General features: G+C 37.5%; 2 protein-coding genes across 9 annotated transcripts; one reads left to right on the forward strand and one right to left on the reverse strand.

Annotated features, from left to right (window-relative positions):
• Positions 1-1,267: 1,267 nt before the first annotated feature.
• CREBZF (CREB/ATF bZIP transcription factor) lies at positions 1,268-6,725 on the forward strand. 8 transcript variants are annotated; one of them, XM_058545481.1, is made up of 4 exons: positions 1,268-2,559; positions 2,771-2,848; positions 3,932-4,000; positions 4,622-5,298. In XM_058545481.1, the coding sequence occupies exons 1-2, from the start codon at positions 1,496-1,498 to the stop codon at positions 2,784-2,786; spliced, it is 1,080 nt and encodes a 359-aa protein (XP_058401464.1). In that variant the 5' UTR covers positions 1,268-1,495; the 3' UTR covers positions 2,787-2,848; positions 3,932-4,000; positions 4,622-5,298. The 8 variants fall into 8 exon arrangements, with proteins under 8 accessions (XP_058401464.1, XP_058401457.1, XP_058401463.1 ...); XM_058545474.1 differs by adding an exon at positions 5,771-6,725 and having other exon boundaries at positions 2,771-4,736; XM_058545480.1 differs by lacking the exon at positions 4,622-5,298 and adding an exon at positions 5,771-6,725 and having other exon boundaries at positions 2,771-4,000.
• A 3,859-nt stretch (positions 6,726-10,584) lies between these two features.
• Positions 10,585-18,280, reverse strand: TMEM126A (transmembrane protein 126A). The gene is made up of 5 exons (XM_058545483.1): positions 18,165-18,280; positions 16,012-16,107; positions 12,806-12,999; positions 11,481-11,595; positions 10,585-10,816 (listed from the first exon to the last, which is right to left on the reverse strand). Exons 2-5 carry the CDS (start codon positions 16,098-16,100, stop codon positions 10,624-10,626), a joined length of 591 nt encoding a protein of 196 aa, XP_058401466.1. The 5' UTR covers positions 16,101-16,107; positions 18,165-18,280; the 3' UTR covers positions 10,585-10,623.
• Between the last annotated feature and the right edge of the window lie 869 nt (positions 18,281-19,149).

The following is a 19,149-nucleotide window of genomic DNA, read 5'->3' on the forward strand; positions in this document are numbered from 1 at the left end:
GCTCAGTCTATCGTTAGCTCAACTTGAGTAACTGTGTAATATTTTATGTCCATCCTATTCCAATACTAACCTCTCTCCCTTTGGGAACTCCTTATCTTCCTATTTCATCTATATTTTCACTGGCCTTGCTTTTTAAAACTTCGAATTGTTTTGTTTCACTGTATTCTAATGTATTTGTAAAGTGGTTCAAATTTCAAATACCTCGTGGGATTAGAGGAACAAGATAACACCATGAGGAAACAGACAAATCCAGAATGTGGTGCATTTTTCAACACAAATGACCTTGTCTCTTCAAAAAGCCAATATTAAGGAAAACTAAAAAGTGAAAGGGACTACTCTAGTTTGAGAAATGGGGGAGAAAACCCACAAAAACATAACCAAATGCAGTAAGTGACACTTGATTGGATCCTGGCTCAAAAGACAATATTCCCTATGAAAGATTATTTTGAGGAAAGCTGAGGAAATTTGAATATAGCATGGGTTATAGATATTAGCGAATGATTGTTAATTTTCTCAAGGCCTGATAATAGTATTATGATTATGAAAGAGAATGTGCTTATTTTTAGAGAAGCATACTGAAGTATGTTGGGGTGGTGTGTGTTGTCTGTAACTTTGGGATGATTCAGCAAAAAAAAAAAATATATATATATATTTTACAAACATTTATATACAGATAAAGCACATATGGCAAAATGTTAATTGTTGAATTGTGGAGCCTGAGCATTGGCTAGTATTGTTGAATTAGAATGGATACCGTACTATTCTTTCACATATTCTGTATGTTCGGAAATTTTTATAAGGAAAACTTGGAAATATTAAATTATGTATCAATGACTTATTTACCTCTCTTTTCTTTTAGTATTCTGTAAGTGTTTGAATGAAAAGGTACTGTATTATAACGGAAGGGAAAAGGAGCAATTTTAAGCGGGATCTGATCGCTAGTCTTATATCCCAGAGAAATCCAGGATAACGTTAAGACTATTCATAAATTTGGTATCTAAAAGATCAATTCTGAGCGAGAGTGGTTTCACTAAAAGTGGAAGCCAGAATAGAGAGTTGAGAAGTTAGAGCTGAGAGGGTAGGCCACTCATTAAACCTGGGATTTGTTGTTATTTTTGCCGCTGTTACTATGACATCACTGGAGACCTGGAATCACTCCCACTTCAGATCTTCCTAACTCTCGCGATACCAGCGCCTGGTGGCGCGCGAAACGCCATAGGAGGGGCTGGGGCGAGATCGACCGACTTCCGGCCAGGCCGTTGTCTGGGTGGCGCGGCCGAGTCATCTCTTGGCTTCGCCGCTCGGATCTCCCATCCCTCCCCCCGCCCCGGCGCGGGGGGTCGACCAGCCAAGAGGGGCGGGAGGCGACTCGGACCCTCCTCTTCATTTCGTTCTGGCCAGCTCCCCGGCTACCCGCGCTGGGGCCTGGGGTCCTCGGGGCCCGCGAGGCCCGGTCTGAGAGGCCGGGGCCTACGTGGGCCCGCTGCTGGGCCCCATGAGGCATAGCCTGACCAAACTGCTGGCGGCCTCGGGCAGCGATTCCCTCACCCGCAGCGAGAGCCCGGCGCCGGCCGCGACCTGCTCGCTGCCCCCGGACTTGACCCGGGCGGCAGCGGCGGCGGAGGAGGAAGAGACGGCGGCGGCCGGATCTCCCGGCCGCAGGCAGCCGCGCGGCGACGAGGCCGAGTTGGAGGCCGGGAGGGGGAGCCGCGGCGGCGTGGCCGTGCGCGCGCCCTCGCCCGAGGAGATGGAGGAGGAGGCGATCGCCGGCGTCCCCGGGGAGGAGACGGAGGACATGGACTTTCTGTCCGGGCTGGAACTGGCGGATCTGCTGGACCCCCGGCAACCGGACTGGCACCTGGAGCCCGGGCTCAGCTCTCCCGGGCCTCTCTCTTCGTCCGGCGGAGGCTCGGATAGCGGCGGCCTGTGGAGAGGGGACGACGACGACGAGGCCGCGGCTGCCGAGATGCAGCGCTTTTCTGACCTGCTGCAGAGGCTGTTAAACGGGATCGGAGGCTGCAGCAGCAGCAGTGACAGTGGCAGCGGTGAAAAGAGGCGGAGAAAGTCCCCAGGAGGCGGCGGCGGCAGCAGCGGCAACGACAACAACCAGGCGGCGACAAAGAGTCCCCGGAAGGCGGCGGCGGCTGCTGCCCGTCTTAATCGGCTGAAGAAGAAGGAGTACGTGATGGGGCTGGAGAGTCGAGTCCGGGGTCTGGCAGCCGAGAACCAGGAGCTGCGGGCCGAGAATCGGGAGCTGGGCAAGCGCGTCCAGGCACTGCAGGAGGAGAGTCGCTACCTACGGGCCGTCTTAGCCAACGAGACCGGACTGGCTCGCTTGCTGAGCCGGCTGAGCGGCGTGGGACTGCGGCTGACCACCTCGCTCTTCAGAGACTCGCCCGCCGGTGACCATGACTACGCTCTGCCGGTGGGAAAGCAGCAGCAGGACCTGCTGGAAGAGGACGACTCGGCGGGAGGAGTGTGTCTTCATGTGGACAAGGATAAGGTGTCGGTGGAGTTCTGCTCGGCGTGCGCCCGGAAGGCGTCGTCTTCTCTTAAAATGTAGGGTCAAGTAATCTGCTCTTTATCCGCGTTTACCCCTTTCAACTCCCTTACACCATGTAAAACACCTTAGTGGGACATCTTCACTGGACACATTTCAGAGGAGGAAAAAAAAGTAATATTGAATCTTTAAGTGTTTAGCTAAAAGCATGAATGTGACACTGTAACCAACTCCTAATGATAACATGTGACTATTAAATCTCTCTGACAGTTTCTTTTTTAGGTGATTTCCTTCCTGCCAGGCTCCGTTGTAGGGGTTACAGAACAGTCGTTCCCGCCTCACAACCTGGTAAGGATCCATCTCTTCACGTAACGCTCATGCTCTGCTGCTTAGTCTACTTTAATGGGCAACATCTCAATTTGTGTGTGTGTGGTTTTTTTTTTTTTTTCTTTTTTGGAAGGTGGGAGGGAGATCTAATTTGGGCCCTGTCCACCCTGGAAACAGACTTGTGCTGGTCAATAATGTATTTAAGATGCTTCTTCTGGTTAAAATAGCTGTTAATGTGTCCCCTTGTTCAGACTTGCGTGTACCTAGCTCTTCTGTCCCCAGTGTGGACATGGCCTTGGATGACATCGGTTCCAACTGTACACTGAAAGCTGCTAATAGAGATACAGTTTGGAGACAGTGACACAGGTGAAGTTGAATGGAAGTTCCGAGTTGTACAAGGTGCAAATTGGAATTCCAATTTTAGAGCAACTTTTCAGAGGTTGACAATAAGTATTTGGGGCATGCGCAAATGTGATAGTTTTGCTGGAGATGACAAAAATCTCTTAAATATTCAAGAATGCCTTTTAGTTTTCAGTAGAAAATCTAGAAATACAATCTATTCAGATTAACAGATTGTAATATCTCACCATTAGAGAAATTGGAAATTAATATGCATATCAGATTCCTGTGTTAGTTAATTGAAGGAGGAATAAGAATGGTTAATGAAATGTTTCTCTGAGGACCAGCACAGTGATTACCCTATCACTGAGTATGAATAAATTGTTGAACACCTTTATTTTTGTTGTATTAAAATTTTAGGTTAAATTTATGTATGATTAGATATTGAAGGTTGTGAAATGTGAATGAAAACGTGTAAAGTGAGGCTTCACAAAGAATCTTATTCTCCATATTTCAAAGGTATTTGTTCTATTTAAAAATAATTTTAAAAATTGAGTGGTTCTGGCTACTTAATGACACGATGGACACTTTTTCCAAACATGGGACATATTCTCCCCTTGAAGTACTCTATTATCTATTGTCCAGTTGTATAAATTGAGTTACGGTGTCCTTCAGTGTAACAGGCATTAAGAAATTCTTTGTGAAACATCACTGTTTGATAAAGTATATACGTATTTAGCATCCTTGTTTTTCTTTGTGCTAAAGTGGATACAGCTGTTGGGGCAGAAGAGACGGGACCAGCTGCTGGCCACATTTCCTGCTTTATTTTAAAAGGTAGTATAAGAAATGAGGAAAAAGAGGTAATATCAGGGCTTCTGCTGTCTTTTATTTTAAAATGTCCATAATAAGTATTTTCCAGCAGTCCAAAGATGTAAGTTATCTTACACATAAAATGTTTTATTTTGTTGTTATTTGGTTATGAAAATGGAATCCTTGTTCTTGCACAACTGTAAATGTTTTGTTGCTAGATAATACGATTTGAGACCTAACTTGGTCTCTGGTTTCCAGTGCATCACAGTGTATTTTGTAAAATCATCTGCACTTGAGCATGAATGGGTAGTAGCCAAACTCACAACCTGGAGTGATGAACCTGCTTATACCTAAGTGCAGGAGCAAGCCCCTCACAATGCAGCTGCATGGATTTTTAGTGCCTACTGAATTATATATATATATATATATATATATAAACCAAAAGTAGTTGGAAAAATTATTTGAAATGACTAATTTGTGCTATCTTTATGGAATATGTTAAATGTAGCTTTTTGAAACAGAAGCCTTGAATTGAAATTTAATTAATACTTGAACATTTTGTATATATTTCTTTGTATATAATTTTGTGCAGTACCAATGAAAAAATACGGTGTCATAATAAAACCAGGTTTGTTGATCTTTCAGTTATGGGCTCAAAGAATTTATTCATCTCTAACATGACATTGGAAAATAATGGATGACAATAGGAAAAATGATTGTTGTTAATGCTGACTGTGGGTCTTAAAAGGTTCTGGAAGCAGTAAGTGCGTTTTTCTAACAATTATACCATTCCCTTGGAATATTTCCTTCCTAATGTCAATGCTTTTCCTGCATTATTTGAAGTTTGGGGCTGGGGAGAAACAGTAGTCAGAGCTTTCTGAATTGGGATGCTTTGAAATTCCAAGTGTAGATTTTTAGAATGTCATTTTATAAATGGCAGTTTTTGGAAATACTTGATTAAGAACTTTTGAAAATGGAGATTAGTATCGCCTATTTTTAAAGCTGCTTTGTTAGGTTCCTTATGTTTTAACTGTCTTCTTAGTTTCCATATCATTCTCTTTTTTTTCTAATTTTTGGTGACTTAGTGATTTTGTCATTTTTTACATCAACTTCATGGTCTTGTTTTTACATGGTATTGCATGTATTTAGGATCTTTCTAACAGGGGCTTTAAATAAATTTGGTCATATTTATGTGTAAGCACATTTTACTGTAAACGTTTGAGTTTCTGAATTTACAACAGATCTGTTTATTTCAGTATGTAGTAAACTATACCTTAAAAGTGTCCTATTCACTACTTGCTAATTAAAAAAGTTATGATTAATATGAAACTGTTGTCTTACTATTTTTAGAAAATTGTGTTCTGAATGAGTAGTAGTTGGATAAAGGAGATTTCTGAAATATGGCTTGTTTTGAAATTTTCAGGTTTGGCTCTATTTACTGTAATGGATAAAAACAATTTAGTAGTTGGGGAACCTTTTTTTTTGTTTTCCTAATTTTGCCTCTATGGCACAATGATACATAACTAGATTAAAGATGTAGCTTTTTAATATTTGTCTTCTGATGGTGACAGGTTTTCATACATTAATTGAACTAACACATCATATTGACCTACTATTTCTATCATATTGACTTAACTGTTCTGCACTTCCTTGACCAGACTTAACTAAAAAGTCCACGTTTGTTAAGATGTAGTCACACCTCTGATATAATCCAACAAAAAGTGTTCAAAATATTTTAAATATTTGTGCATTTTATAATCACTAAATTAATCTCTCTCTCTTCTCTTTAAACAGCTTAGCAGTGTCTACAAAAACGAATCTTTTCCTACAACCTGTTAACTGACTGGACTGATGGTAACAAAGTAATTGTGGGAGCCATGTCGGTCAAAAATTTGGCATCTGCTGAAAAAAATGAATGCCATTTTCAAGTTCCCAAATTACTTCTATACTGATTTCACTTTCCAGAAATGGAGATATGAAAAGATTCTCTGGAATCCTTGAAAGACTTAATAGAAATACATGAGACTAAGTTAATTTTGGAACAAAATTATATTTTTTTTTTTTGTCTTTCATGGGAGTGATACTCAGTTCTTTGCATACCTTTTAAAAATTGTAACCGTTGGAGAAGAGAATTACAGTATTTCATCAAGGAATGTTAGATTCTTTACATAATCAAGAGTACATTCTATGGAATTACATTTAGTGGAGTAGAATTACATAAACAGGCCATCAGTGATCACAAGGCATATCATGAGTTTGTATTTGTTTCCTGGAACACGAGAGCTAATCTGAAATACAGACAGACGTTTCGGAGTAGAAAAGTTAATGTAAAGTCCTTAACTATAAAGAGTAGTCTTTAAATAGATGCATTGATTTATCTGTATATCTTTGGAAAAATTGATTATGATGAAATGTCTGGGTAGTTAATTGCAATTCAGGGTAATACCAGGATGTCTGGATTCTGAAGTTTTGGCTTGAGCTTTGTCTGAGTACTTGACACTTGAATATTTTGAGGTCTCTAATGAATGGTATACTAGTTTCTACTGTTTTATGTTAAAGTTTCTGTAGTGTTATGTAAGGGCTTTAGTATTCTGGATGATGGGAGTGGCTTTTTTTGTGGAATGTGGTTGTTTTATTTAATTGAAACATTTTTCCAGTTTATTACAAGTGTGAAAAAAACACTCAAAACTCTGGATTGTTTTATTTCATTTTTGTTGGATTATGTTAATACATTCTTGCACCTGGTCTAGACTGAGTCAGTCGTATTATCTGACTCTTTTTCCGGAAGTATGCAGATGATAGAAGTGGGAGGGGGTAGGAGATAGGTTCTTATTTCTTTTCTTTCCAGAATGATTGATCATCATAACTATACAGTTTGGTTATTGTATGATATCATACAAAACTTATTAAATCCACTCAGTTTCTTATAATCTAAGTGAATTCAGTGCCTGTGATGCCAGGCAGCAAAGAGCATTCCTAATGGCTTATACTTAAGTGACTAATAGATGCTCCTACAGTACAAACAGTACAGCTAGTCGTAATTCCACAATCAAAGATTAGGCATCAACACTATTTGGTGACCATAACTACTGCTTTGTTAGAACACAGTGGATAATTCACTGATAATGAGTAATTATCTTTTCTTGCAGCGCTATCAGTACTATGCTGAATTTATTATATTATTTCTAACATCCAAAACTAAATACTTGATTTTTATGTTTGTTTATGATATTACTATTAAATTTTTATTATCTACCTGAAAAAAAAAAAGTAATTATCTTTTAAAATGTGTGACTACCTAGTTCAGCATTTTGAACGTATAGTTTAAGGTCTCACTAATTTAGTCAGGTTTTTAAGCTAAAAAATCTAATGACTCTTGAAAGTCAAATAGGTAGTAAAATATTTTCAAGTGTTTATTTTCCCAGACTCACTATCAATACAAAGTTTTGAGACCCTCCCAAATGTTTATATTTTTATATTTTACTCTGCTGTTTATTCTTCAGAAACCAGGTAGTTACTGTCTAAGCCAGGGATTAAAAAGGGGACATCTTTCATTAGAAACTTGTAGAGTGTTTTGTTTGGCCAGCACAGTATTTTTCACATATCTGAACCTGAATACCTCAATACTCTTTCTACCAGTCACTCCCTGTTGTCCTATAATACCAGACTGAGCTCTCACCTAGACTGCAAATGGTCATTTACATTCAGTTTTGAAGTGCAGAAAAATTAAACTAAGTAATTTAAATTTTATTCAGGAAGTAAATTATCATTAGGAACATAAATCCTGTAATATTAGAGAAAAATTGATTTTTAAGATATAGGTACAGAAAGTTGCTCACTAGCTTGCCTTTTCATTGCTTTGGTTACTGATAATAGTGTTTTTATTCTTAGTTTTTTTACCTTTCCCCAATTTCTACATTCAAGATTTCTTAGTTACAGCTATTTTCCCCACTTTTTAAAAAGAAACCAGTTCACAATAGACTTGAATAATTTTTGTACTTTTGTTGACCCAAAATTACTAGTTTTTTTGAAAATATTTTGCTCAGTTTTCAGTTAATTTAATTTATAAATCTAGTCACTAATAGTGTTTTGAATATTTGTGTAGTTCTGTTAATATGCACAGATTTGAATTTTATTGGTGGCCCAACTTCCTTTAGTCTTCTGAATTCTGTGTCTTTCCTATATACCCACTGAGGTCAGTTTCCTAGACCCCTCTGGCTTTTGGTGTACTATAGTTGGGGGTATACAAATTATATTAATATCTTAATTTAAGTATAATATAATATGAACCCTCTTTTTAAAAGCCAAATAACTATACAAAGTTGTAAAACAGAGATTTAAATGGTTTATTGTGACTGAACTGAAATGTTAAAAACTTGTTCTGACAGATGCAGTGTTCTTCAGGTCTTAGCTACAAATGACTGTTTCCTTAAACTGTAATGCAGATCACAGTAATCACACGTCACTTGTCTGCCCCCTGACTAAAAATTTTGATAAAGTAGGTAGCAACGGATTTAAAATATCATGCTTTTTTCTTACGTTGCCCATTTCTACTAATTGAAAAGATCATTTAGGAAATACATGGTAGAGGACAGATGTTAGAAAGAAATACTTTTTGGTTAGAGAAACCATTGTAAACTCTTGTATCCATTTATAGATGGTATTATGCTAGGGACTAAATACTGTGAGAATGTTTAAGGATAAGTAAACAATTTATACTAAATTATCAATTTAGTTACATTAGTGGGTTTTAAATTATCCAAGTTGGTTACACCATTCTCTATTTTTAAGGAGTCTAATTTAGTAATTTGGGTGTCTTATTTTTAAGTCAGGAATTACTTGTAATTCATTGCTTTTTCCACTGTGCTAAGTAGAACTCGGCTTTAAATAAAAGTGACAATGCAGATAAAACTCTGACCCCAAATTATACATTTTATCTTGCTATTCCAACTTGTAAAATGAACAGGTAATTTTTTTTCCTTTTAAACTATATATTTTTTTCCTAGTTGTAAAAGTAAAGCATATTCATTATAGAAAACTAGGGAAATCCAGAAAGGAATCAAGACAAAAAGAAAAATCACCCATAATTCTATAACCCAGAGAATATCCACAGTAAAACATACATTCTTTTGCCTCATATTGGGATCATTTTTTATATAAGTTTGGTAGGGAATACATTTTAGGTACCTGTTGAAAGAACAAACAATCTTTGGTTTCTGAAAAACTGAAAATGTATTTTTTTAATTTCACTTGAATTTTAAATCTTTTGCTGCACTGCTTAATTTATTTAGAGACACTGAAAGCCTATTTCACTTGTGAAGCTGCCTTTTCTAGGTGACAGGCTAAATTCTCCTTTCATATAATCTTAAGTAGCTTAAGATTACTTAACAGATATTTCACTATATTTGGAAGGAATAGTTAAGATGCCTGTGAATATGATCTAGAATGGCACTTAATATTTTGGTCAGTAAGATTGGCTTGTTTCATAAGAAAATGTTGGTCTAGATCTGTGCTGTCCAGTACTGTAGCCATTAGCCTGTGGTAAAATTTTAAATTAATTAAAATTAAAAATCCAGTTATTCAATTACAGTAGTCACATTTCAGGTGCTCAACAGCCACATATGGCTAGTGGCTAACATTGTCAGTCAGACATAAAACATTTCCATCATCATAGAAAGTTCTGTTGCACAATGCTGATTTAGATGCTGTCACATAAGAATGGTTTAAAGAACTGAGATGAAAAGTTTCAGGAAGGGGAACACAGTAGGTCACTTCAAAAATGTAAATAATCTTAGAAATGAGGAATAGACTGGTTATTTCAGAAAACAAACCAGGAACAATAGGAAGAATATGGCTACCATTTGAGTGCCTGATATGTTAGTTGCTATGTTAGGCAACTTACATATGTTATGTAATACCAATCTTGAGTGAGGTTATTGATGAGGATACTGAGGGCCAGAGAAGTTAATTAACTTGCTTAGCATCACACAGCTAAAAAAGAGGCTTGAGTCTATGTGATTCCAAAGAACTATCCCATACTACTAGATGGAAGCTTCTAAGATAGAATTTGCCTCAATCTAAGAATATAGCTTTCCAAGGATATAAATGAGGTGATTTTTGAAGTAGGTAACTATATCATTAGAACAGCATCATTAGAACAGCTTAAGCTGAGCCTGAATAACCATCTGTCAGGAATACTGGAGTTGATCCCTCTGTGAGGAAGGTTGTTAAATATGTTCTAAGATTCTATGGATTAATAATACCTATGGAAACACTGAATTGGGAAAATGTAGTGTTAAGTAACATTTGCTATAGTGTATTGATACCTTTTTCTCCCCATTTTCATTCCTGCTTGGATTCTTTATGAGGGCTTCAGTGGAAACTGTTGTATGGTTATTTTTTCCTGTGTTAAAGACCAAACTGCCCAATGTACGGGAGTAGAGTGAGTGAGGTGGAAGAGACGTTATTGGGCAAACTAGATAAGTTATGCCCTTGTTTAAGTGGGTAGCCTTTACTGGTTGCCCTGTGTAGCCTTTTGTTGTAGGTCCCAGAATTTTACCTCATGTGATAAATTACAAGTCTATGTTTATTCATACATGAGACATAGGTTATTTTTACAATTTTATTTTTGTGTACACGTTTGTTTATCACTGAAATTCTAGGCCAGGTTCAGGTAACTGAAGAGCCTTTATCAGTAGTTTATATTGTCTAGATCCAAGGTATGCTGCAAATCCAGTCTGGAGCAAAATGGGAAATAACATCTTTCTAAAGACAGGCTTAGAAATTCTAATCCAGTAAGTTAAGATGTTTCCTTTCTCTGGTAGTGGGGCTGACGCATACCTGTAAGAAAATATTGAGACAGTTCATTAGAAAAAATAGTTGTATCAAGTGGCAAACCTCTGTACAATATATATTAATCCCAGAAGTCTTAAGATGAAACTAGTTTAGATAAAGATTAAGGCAATGCTATTCTCTTCAGTGTCTATTAGTCCTAAAAACTATCCTTTTCTTTTGTCCCTTTCTCCATTTCACCTCTGGGGCTCATATGGCATAGACTGCTGGATACAAGAGTTCATCAGAGAATAACTGAATTATTTTGGAGTAGCAGGCTTATAGCTAGACATTTTCTGATGGAATTTTCCTTTAGCAGACGTGCTCAAACTCTTAAGAACATAGTGTATATAATGTAGCTTTCACACTAGGCATAGTACTGTTTGCAGCTTTGTAGCTGGCATTCAGTACACCAGTTAAGGATAAGAACCTAACTACACACCCTGGAGGGGTACAGTGTGATAAATTTCTAGAACTGTTTTCAAATTCTTGAGAAGTAATATTTGATTACTTATAAGAAAAAAACAAGCCTTATTAACTCTTTCAAATAAAAATGGTAACATTGCTTTAAAAATAGAAAATGTACAACTTAAAACAGCAAATACATTTTTTAGGTAACTATTTATATATTATGAAAGTTTTTCAATGATAATGAGAAAACAAAGACTCCTACCTGGCTGCTAGGCCACCATTCACAGGTATAGCCAAGATAACAGGGTACAGACCACCAAAAACAAGACCAACCACTCCACCCCGTGTTATGGTACAGGTTTCACAGTTCAGATCACCTAGGAAATAAATTAATTAGTTCTGGAAATGATGCTCATGATAGTCAAGCAAACATGATGTAAAGAATGCAAGGTCCCCTTCTATGTATCACAGATACTCAGTTTTCAGGCAGTAATAGAGCAAATGCAATTCTACAAGGCATGTTAAAAGGTATAATTACATGTACTAATAATCTAAAATAGCCAGGAATAACTGATAAAACCATCTTAGGAAAAATTCTCTAATTTGTTCAACTTGAATATAATAATCTCAGTTTGTGCTGCTTCTAGCTTTCTGCACTTGAATTAGCAAACCAGATGTAATATTTTTCTGTCTTTAAGAAACTTTTTTTAACCCATGGGAATTTTTCTTTTTACAATTTATACTTAATCTTATATTCTTACATTATATAGTATGACTATTTTTATAAAATACTTTACAATTTTATTCAAATTAGTATATTTATCCAAATTATTACTAATTTATCCAAATTAGTGTAAGGTATATTAAAAATAGAAAGCTAAGTTAATAACTTAGTTTTCACTCAGTCTGTTCAGTTCATTGGGCAGTAGGTTTCCCGGGATCATAAAAATTCTTTCCAAACAGATCATGGGGATTCAAGCAAAATACTCATCCAATTTAAACAAATTTGAAGTAGCACTTAACAGAAGAGAATTTAAATGGACTGCCTCCCTCTCCACCACCATTGGTGGTAAGATTTTTATTTGAAATCATTAATCAAATTTTTTATGATTAGTTGTACTCAAAGCCCTCAGCACATATGGTAAACTGTCTAAAGGAAATCAAGTCTCCATATACTTGATAATTTTTATATATACATTTAGTGCTTTGAGAAATTTACTAAATGAAGACTCTTATTCCCATAAAATTTTTTTCCCTTTAAGGAACTTCTCTATAAAATTTTTTTTAAAACTAAAGCAGTCAGCATTTAAAAAAAGTTTCCAAATATTTCTTACTCTAAGCACTGTGGGAAACATAAGTTAGATAAAGGATTTAGAATTGCTATGTGTGTGCATTTTACTTGTTTGCTAGACCATACTAATATGAATTAATTGCTACTTTACATGGAGATGCTAACAAGGTTCAATCGTATCCAAGTACTGACTACATTATAGCATATAACTACTTGATATTAATAGTTAATGATTAATGTAAGGTGCAAATAATATATACCAAAGAAAACTCTGGTGATAGTGAAATAGAATTTACCTGTATTCAAAGGTAAACTTACAAAACCTTTGTAAGATGCGTGTGCCGTCAAAAATGGGATCACTGCCATTGGTAAGCCAGCAGATATACGAGCCTGTGTCACATTTAAGATGCGTCGAAAAAGGCTATTTGCTATTAGGCCACAGAGAGCAGCATTAAGTCCAATATATGTTGATCCATTTTCAAGGAGATTCCTGAGTGGGTGAGAAAAAACAGTAACTTTTTTTTTTGGCTCTACTGTGTGTGTGTGAGCTCTCCAACAATTCTGGCATATGTTACAGAACTTATCAGGACTTTAGGAATAACAAGATTCAGCATTTATCCCCTATAGCTCCATAAAACAAAAACCTTTTAAAATCATTATGTTTTACACACAGACTTTTTATTCTAAAAGGCTTTTGAATTTGGCCAACGCTTAAGGATACAGTGAAACATTCAGATTTTGCAAAATGTATTTTGGGATTTTTCAAGGATATTAGTATAGAAATTTCACCCCAACTGTATAGCAAGAAGAGCTTCTGAAGAGTGATTTGGATGCCTCCTCTGGGCTCCCACAATACCCAATAATTACCTCTCTAGCACAACACATTATACGATGGTAGGATGGTAGTATCTTATAATCATTGATTTACATGTCAGGCTTCCCCACTAGGCTGTAAACAACTTGAAGACAATAGATACAAAGATATATTTGTCTTGGTTTCAAGAGAGCGTGACACACAGAAAGCATTCAATAAGGTGGAATTAATATGTTTCCTTCCACTCTTCTCTGAAGCATTCGAGTTAGGATTGGGGGGTTGGTGGAGTGCTAACATTTAAAACATACTCTATGCTAGGTACTTTACAACAACCCATTGATACAAAGAAGAATAAATTGAAGTTTTGAGATAGTGAGTGGTAGAACTGGTTTTTAAACCACGGTATTATGAGTTTAAAATGCAATGTTCTATGCATTCTTTAGTTTTGGAAAAAATAACATGTAAAATTATTGTTGGATATTGAAAATGCTCCAATTTAAACTCCTCAGCCCACTGCTTAACTTTTTTACTACCTGCTGTGCCATCTACAACACAGGCGTCAACCTCTTAAATTTCTCATTACTCTTAATTAGGCAAACCAGCCACACAAAACCCCCTCTAACTTGTATGATTAACGTTCATCTTAAAACAGCTTTTCTAGGAATTCCTAATTGAGCTTCCTACATTGTATAAGGTATTACTTTTCTTACCTGTCACTTTGCAATCATAATGGTGCTTGTCATTCAACCATTGAGCACCTACTACATGCAGCAGACTTCAGTGTTTTCATAGTTTATTGTTGGAGGATGAAACACATATAAACTTGAGATATAACAGAAGTCTATTAAAATGATAATGGTAGTACAAGAGAGAGGCAGTTTAGAAACTTAGGGTCCACGAGATAATTTTTAAAGAGTGATGAGAGCCTAGAGAACCTACCAGACAATAACAACTGAAAACACAAATGTGAAGGACCCGTGTATTTTTGTGGGAGCTGGAGGGAATGGGAAAGTTAAGCACTTCTTCTAAAATATTATTTTCATAACAATCCTGTGAAATATATATTATCTCCATTTTAGTCAGGAACCAATGTTCAGAGGTAAGTAATTTGCCCATTTTTTATATTAATAATAATTATGATTATCAATATATAAATTATATTGCTATATGTTAAATATAATAAAAACATATAAATAAATACATAAATAAAACAAGGAGTGCAACTAGAATCTGAATAGCAAAGTTTGCTATCTCCCAACCAAATTTTAATTTCCTATGGCTTAAAGTCACATTTTTATTTTCTTTTTTTGTGAAGATTAGCCCTGAGCTAATATCTGCTACCAATCCTCCTTCTTTTGCTGAGGAAGACTGGCCCTGGGCTAACATCCGTGCCTGTCTTCCTCTACTTTATATGGGACACCGCCACAGCATGGCTTGATAAGAGGTGCATCTGTCTGCACCCGGGATCCGAACCTATGAACCTCAGGCTGCCGAAGCAGAGCGCGCGAACCCAACCACTACGCCAGCGGGCCGGCCCTAAAGTCACATTTTTTAGTTAATAATTCAATAAGTACAAAATTGTTATTATCTAGCAGCCCTGTTGCCAGTCAATTTTCAAAAAAAGTGCCTATACAACTAGAAACTCATGACTTTTTGACAAGACATACACACAAAATAACTAGACACATGAACTAAACATGAAAATTTAAGACCACATTTAACAACAGCAATGAAATATATGGTACGTGAAACTATTTTGTATTTCAAACCCATCCTTTTTTCATCTCACCTGCCACCACCCTACCATCACCACTCACCAGGATTACTATGCCACTTTTCCAACTGGTCTGCTTACTTCCTTTTCTGTCCTACTTTAAATCTATTTTCCAAAAAGCAACTGAAATCTTCTTTAGAAATGTTAGCTGGATCACATCATCAAACATAAAACTCTTCCTGTTCCTTCAAGCTTATGCCCTCTTCCCTTGTACTTCAGTAACTGGTTCCTCAAATATGACAAACTCTTTGCTCTCCTGTCGCCTAGGCATATGCCCTTCCCTTTGCCTGAGGCACTGTCCCTCCCTCCTCCCCAGGCTGGCTCCTTTTTATCCTTTTTGGTCTCAGATTTTCAGTTTAAATGGAACCTACTCAAGCCTTCTTGCCAAGGAGGTCTAAATATTTTGTGGAAGTGCACTGTAGTTAACTCAGTGTTGTCTTCAAAGATCAGTGTGTTTCCTGTATAGCTTTTTTCTATTTAATAATATCTTAAAGATCTTTTAGCCATGATCCTGTTTCTCTGACATTCCTCGCCTAGCTATGTGTGTTATACGGCACTCTTAGACTGGTAAGCATGACAGAAATGAATTGAGAAAGAAGACAATTTAAAAGCTTTTTTTAAAGTTTTATTATTTAAATGAGTCTATAAATGTTTACATTTGACTATACTCTAAGCCAAACAGAAAAACTGAGAACCATCATATAATTAGATATGTCCAAAGACATGAATTCTAGCCTTGACTTCAAGCAAAATGATTAATCTCTCTGGGGCTCGGTTTTCTTATCAAGGCAAGAAAAAGGGCTGTTTCCTTCTGACATTCTATGTTGTTTATACTCAGACAAATAAATTTGAGATAATGAATCAATAATGAAAATCCACCTGGTAAAAGATATTTTTAAATTAAGGGATCTTACCTTTCTGCTTCTGGAAGTTGGTTAATTTTTCTGGTTATGATATCAAAAATTTTTTCCTTGACGGTATCATCTGGTTCATGATTTTCCATCTTGAGCCTTAAAAAAATTAAAACATCGTTTTTCAATAATGTATATGTACAGAAAAACAACAAAAGGGCTTATAATAAGCATTCTGAAGACCATACATATTTAATTTTAAAAGAAATAACTACAGATTGAATCCATAATCTGAAAATCAAATGCAAACACACCATGCCAAAAAAAAAAAAAAAATCAGTTCAAAGTCAAATAGAAACCAGAACGTGAAAGGCAACAAATAAAGCTTCTAGGAAATACAGAATGTCTTTATAACTCTTAAAAATATTTCTTAATTCACAAATAGCACTAAACATTAAGACATTAAACTAATATTAACTAATTAAAAAGAACTTATATTCATCAATAGATACCATAAAGATAAGCTAGTGTGGGAGAAAATGTTTGTGACATAACTGACAAAGGAGTAGTTAGTACCCACAATATGTAAAGTACAAATCAACAAGAAAAAAGCAAGCAACCGAATAGAAAAATTGACAAAAGGTTTGAACAGGCACTTCACAAAGAGTAAAGCCAAATAGCCAATAAACATGAAAATAGCTTAACCTTATTAAAATCAGGAAAATAGAAATTAAAACCAGTGAGATACCAATATATACCTAGGTTGGCTAAAATAAAAACGTGACAATTTCAATTACGGGCAAGAATGTGGGGTAACTGAAAACTCTCATGTGCTGCTAGTGGAAGCGTAATTGTACCCAATTTGGGTATGAACACTATGGAAAAGAATTTGGTATTATTTAGTAGGTAGAAGACACATACACCCACCAATTTTACTTCTAGGTATAACCTAGAGCAGAGGTCGGCAAAATTTCCCTCTAAAGGGCCTGACAATATTTTAGGCTTTGCGGGTCACATACGATCTTTGTTGAATAAGTTTTTTTTCTTTTTTTTAAACAACTCTTTATACAAATCATTCTTAGCTGGCTGGCCATACAGAAACAAGCTACAGGCTTTGGTCCACACACCAATAGTTTGTTGATCCATGCACTAGTTGGGGTAAATGTCAGAGTAGAGGGATGGTGAATGATAAGTTTTAGCCTGAAGATTTAGCTCATTAAACAAGATTTCAGGGTAGCCAAGTTAAGAACAGCAAAAGTTCAGAGATAACAGCAAAGAACAACATGGTTTTATGAAGTTAGATTTTCTTAGTTTACTATCATCCATTTGCTACAAAATTACAACACTAACAAATATTTATTGGGTACCTGTTAGATACGAGAGATCATTTGGAAAATGTTGAGTGCACTGAAATTTCGTATCCCTAGACTTAAAATTAATCTAGTAAGTACAATGCAGGCTTAGAAATGTATATCAAGGTTTCCTGGACTCAAACTTTTTGAGGCCCTTAATTACAATAACATGATAGACACAATCTCTGCCTTACAGGAACTTTGAATGATTTTATGTGTTGGGGGTTAGTGGTGGAGAGAGTAACAAATGCAGTATACATAGAGAAAGTGTACGGTGCATATGCCGACAATAAAAGAAATTATTTCTTCGGAAACTCCAGCCTAATGCTATCACTAGTTTTCTATTCTATGCTCTGCATATTGGTGAGGTTCCGAGTTCTGTAAACTAGCCATTTCTACGGTGTGGCTACTAAAAGTCACCCTTAATTTGGTAAAAATTCTGACCGAGCAGCCCGCAGTAGGCCACTGTGTTCCCTTTATTAATAATAAATCCAAAAGACAACGCCATCTTTCAATACCACAAACGTTTCAACAGCCTTTTGCATTAGCTATTCCACGTTACTCGAAATAGCTCCGAGATAGGCAATGAGAAGTGGGGCCTCTGAAAATTAAGTTAGGCCGAGGCCACCCTGTAAACTGGCAATAAACCCGGGATTAAATTCAAGCGCAGGCATTTTTTTTTGCTATTGGTGTAGTTTAAATATAAGGCCTTTTCTTCTAAGGCGGAAAGTGAAGAGATTGTCGGCGCCCTAGGGCCGACTCTCCTCCCCCCCTTACGACCCAGTCCCGGGATCTCATTCCCGCGCTGTGCCTCCACTGATAACCCGGGCGTCTTCTGCACCTCTTTCCCCGGAATGCCAGTACCTTATGCTCTCCCCCCAGCAGTCGGTGCCTTCTTCGGTCTTCCTCAGCAACGCTGCGGCTCACAGCAACCTTTGCCCAACTCGCCCGCGCGCGGCCATCTTTGGCTGACACGTGACTCGGCCCGGGCGAGTGTGCGGTCGCGGCCGCCTATTGAGCTCCCAGGACCGAGGTTGCGGGCAGCAGCGACTTCCTGCTGAGCGGCTTCCAGCCGAGGGACGTGCCGGGCCGCTGAGCGATGCGATTCGGCGAGCCCGCAGGGTACGCGTTACAGCCTTCCTCTGCCTTCCGGGACAGAGACTGTAGAAACCGTGAAATTTCGAGATGAAAGTTGAATGACCCTAAACCTGCTCCTTTCACTGTAAACCTACTTTAGGCACGTTACTTAACTTCCTGGCCAATAGAGCTTACTTCATAATGTTGACAAGGGGTACAAGAAAACTGCATAGCCCTTGGCATACGATGGGTACTCGGTTAAAAAGAAGTAAAAAAGGAGATGAGATTTCTTTGCTCCATCGATATTCTATTCTTTCTGTATCTTTAGCTTCCTATGCCATGTTAAGATCTGGGTGATTGTCCCACCATAATCTGAGCACCTCAGGAGAAGGAGTTTGTTTTTCTGACGATCCCCTGTGCGCTGCCGAGTACTGCTTATAAAAGCAGGACTGGGTGAATGTGGTGAAAGAAAAACTGGAGAGCGAGGGAGCCTGGTGGCTCCATCAGTCAGAGCAATTGAGAAGCCAAGTCTTGGACCAGGCCTCTGAAGACCTCCGTCTCGGTTCTCATCCTCGCAGCCTCTTTCCTCATCAATAAAACAGGAGGGGAAATAACACTCTCGTTGATCGTTTTGTAAAGCTGTGAAGAGCCGGTAAAAGTGCGTACCAAGGTTGCCTTGAAAATCATTGAGCTTTATGAGAGGGGAAAGTGGTATTCAAGATAAAGGGGAAAACTTCATAGGCAAGGTGAGCAGGAGGAGAAGAGCCCCTAA

The sequence above is a fragment of the Diceros bicornis genome, chromosome 7, assembly GCF_020826845.1.
Source record: "Diceros bicornis minor isolate mBicDic1 chromosome 7, mDicBic1.mat.cur, whole genome shotgun sequence".
In the NCBI taxonomy this organism is placed as follows: Eukaryota; Metazoa; Chordata; class Mammalia; order Perissodactyla; family Rhinocerotidae; genus Diceros; species Diceros bicornis.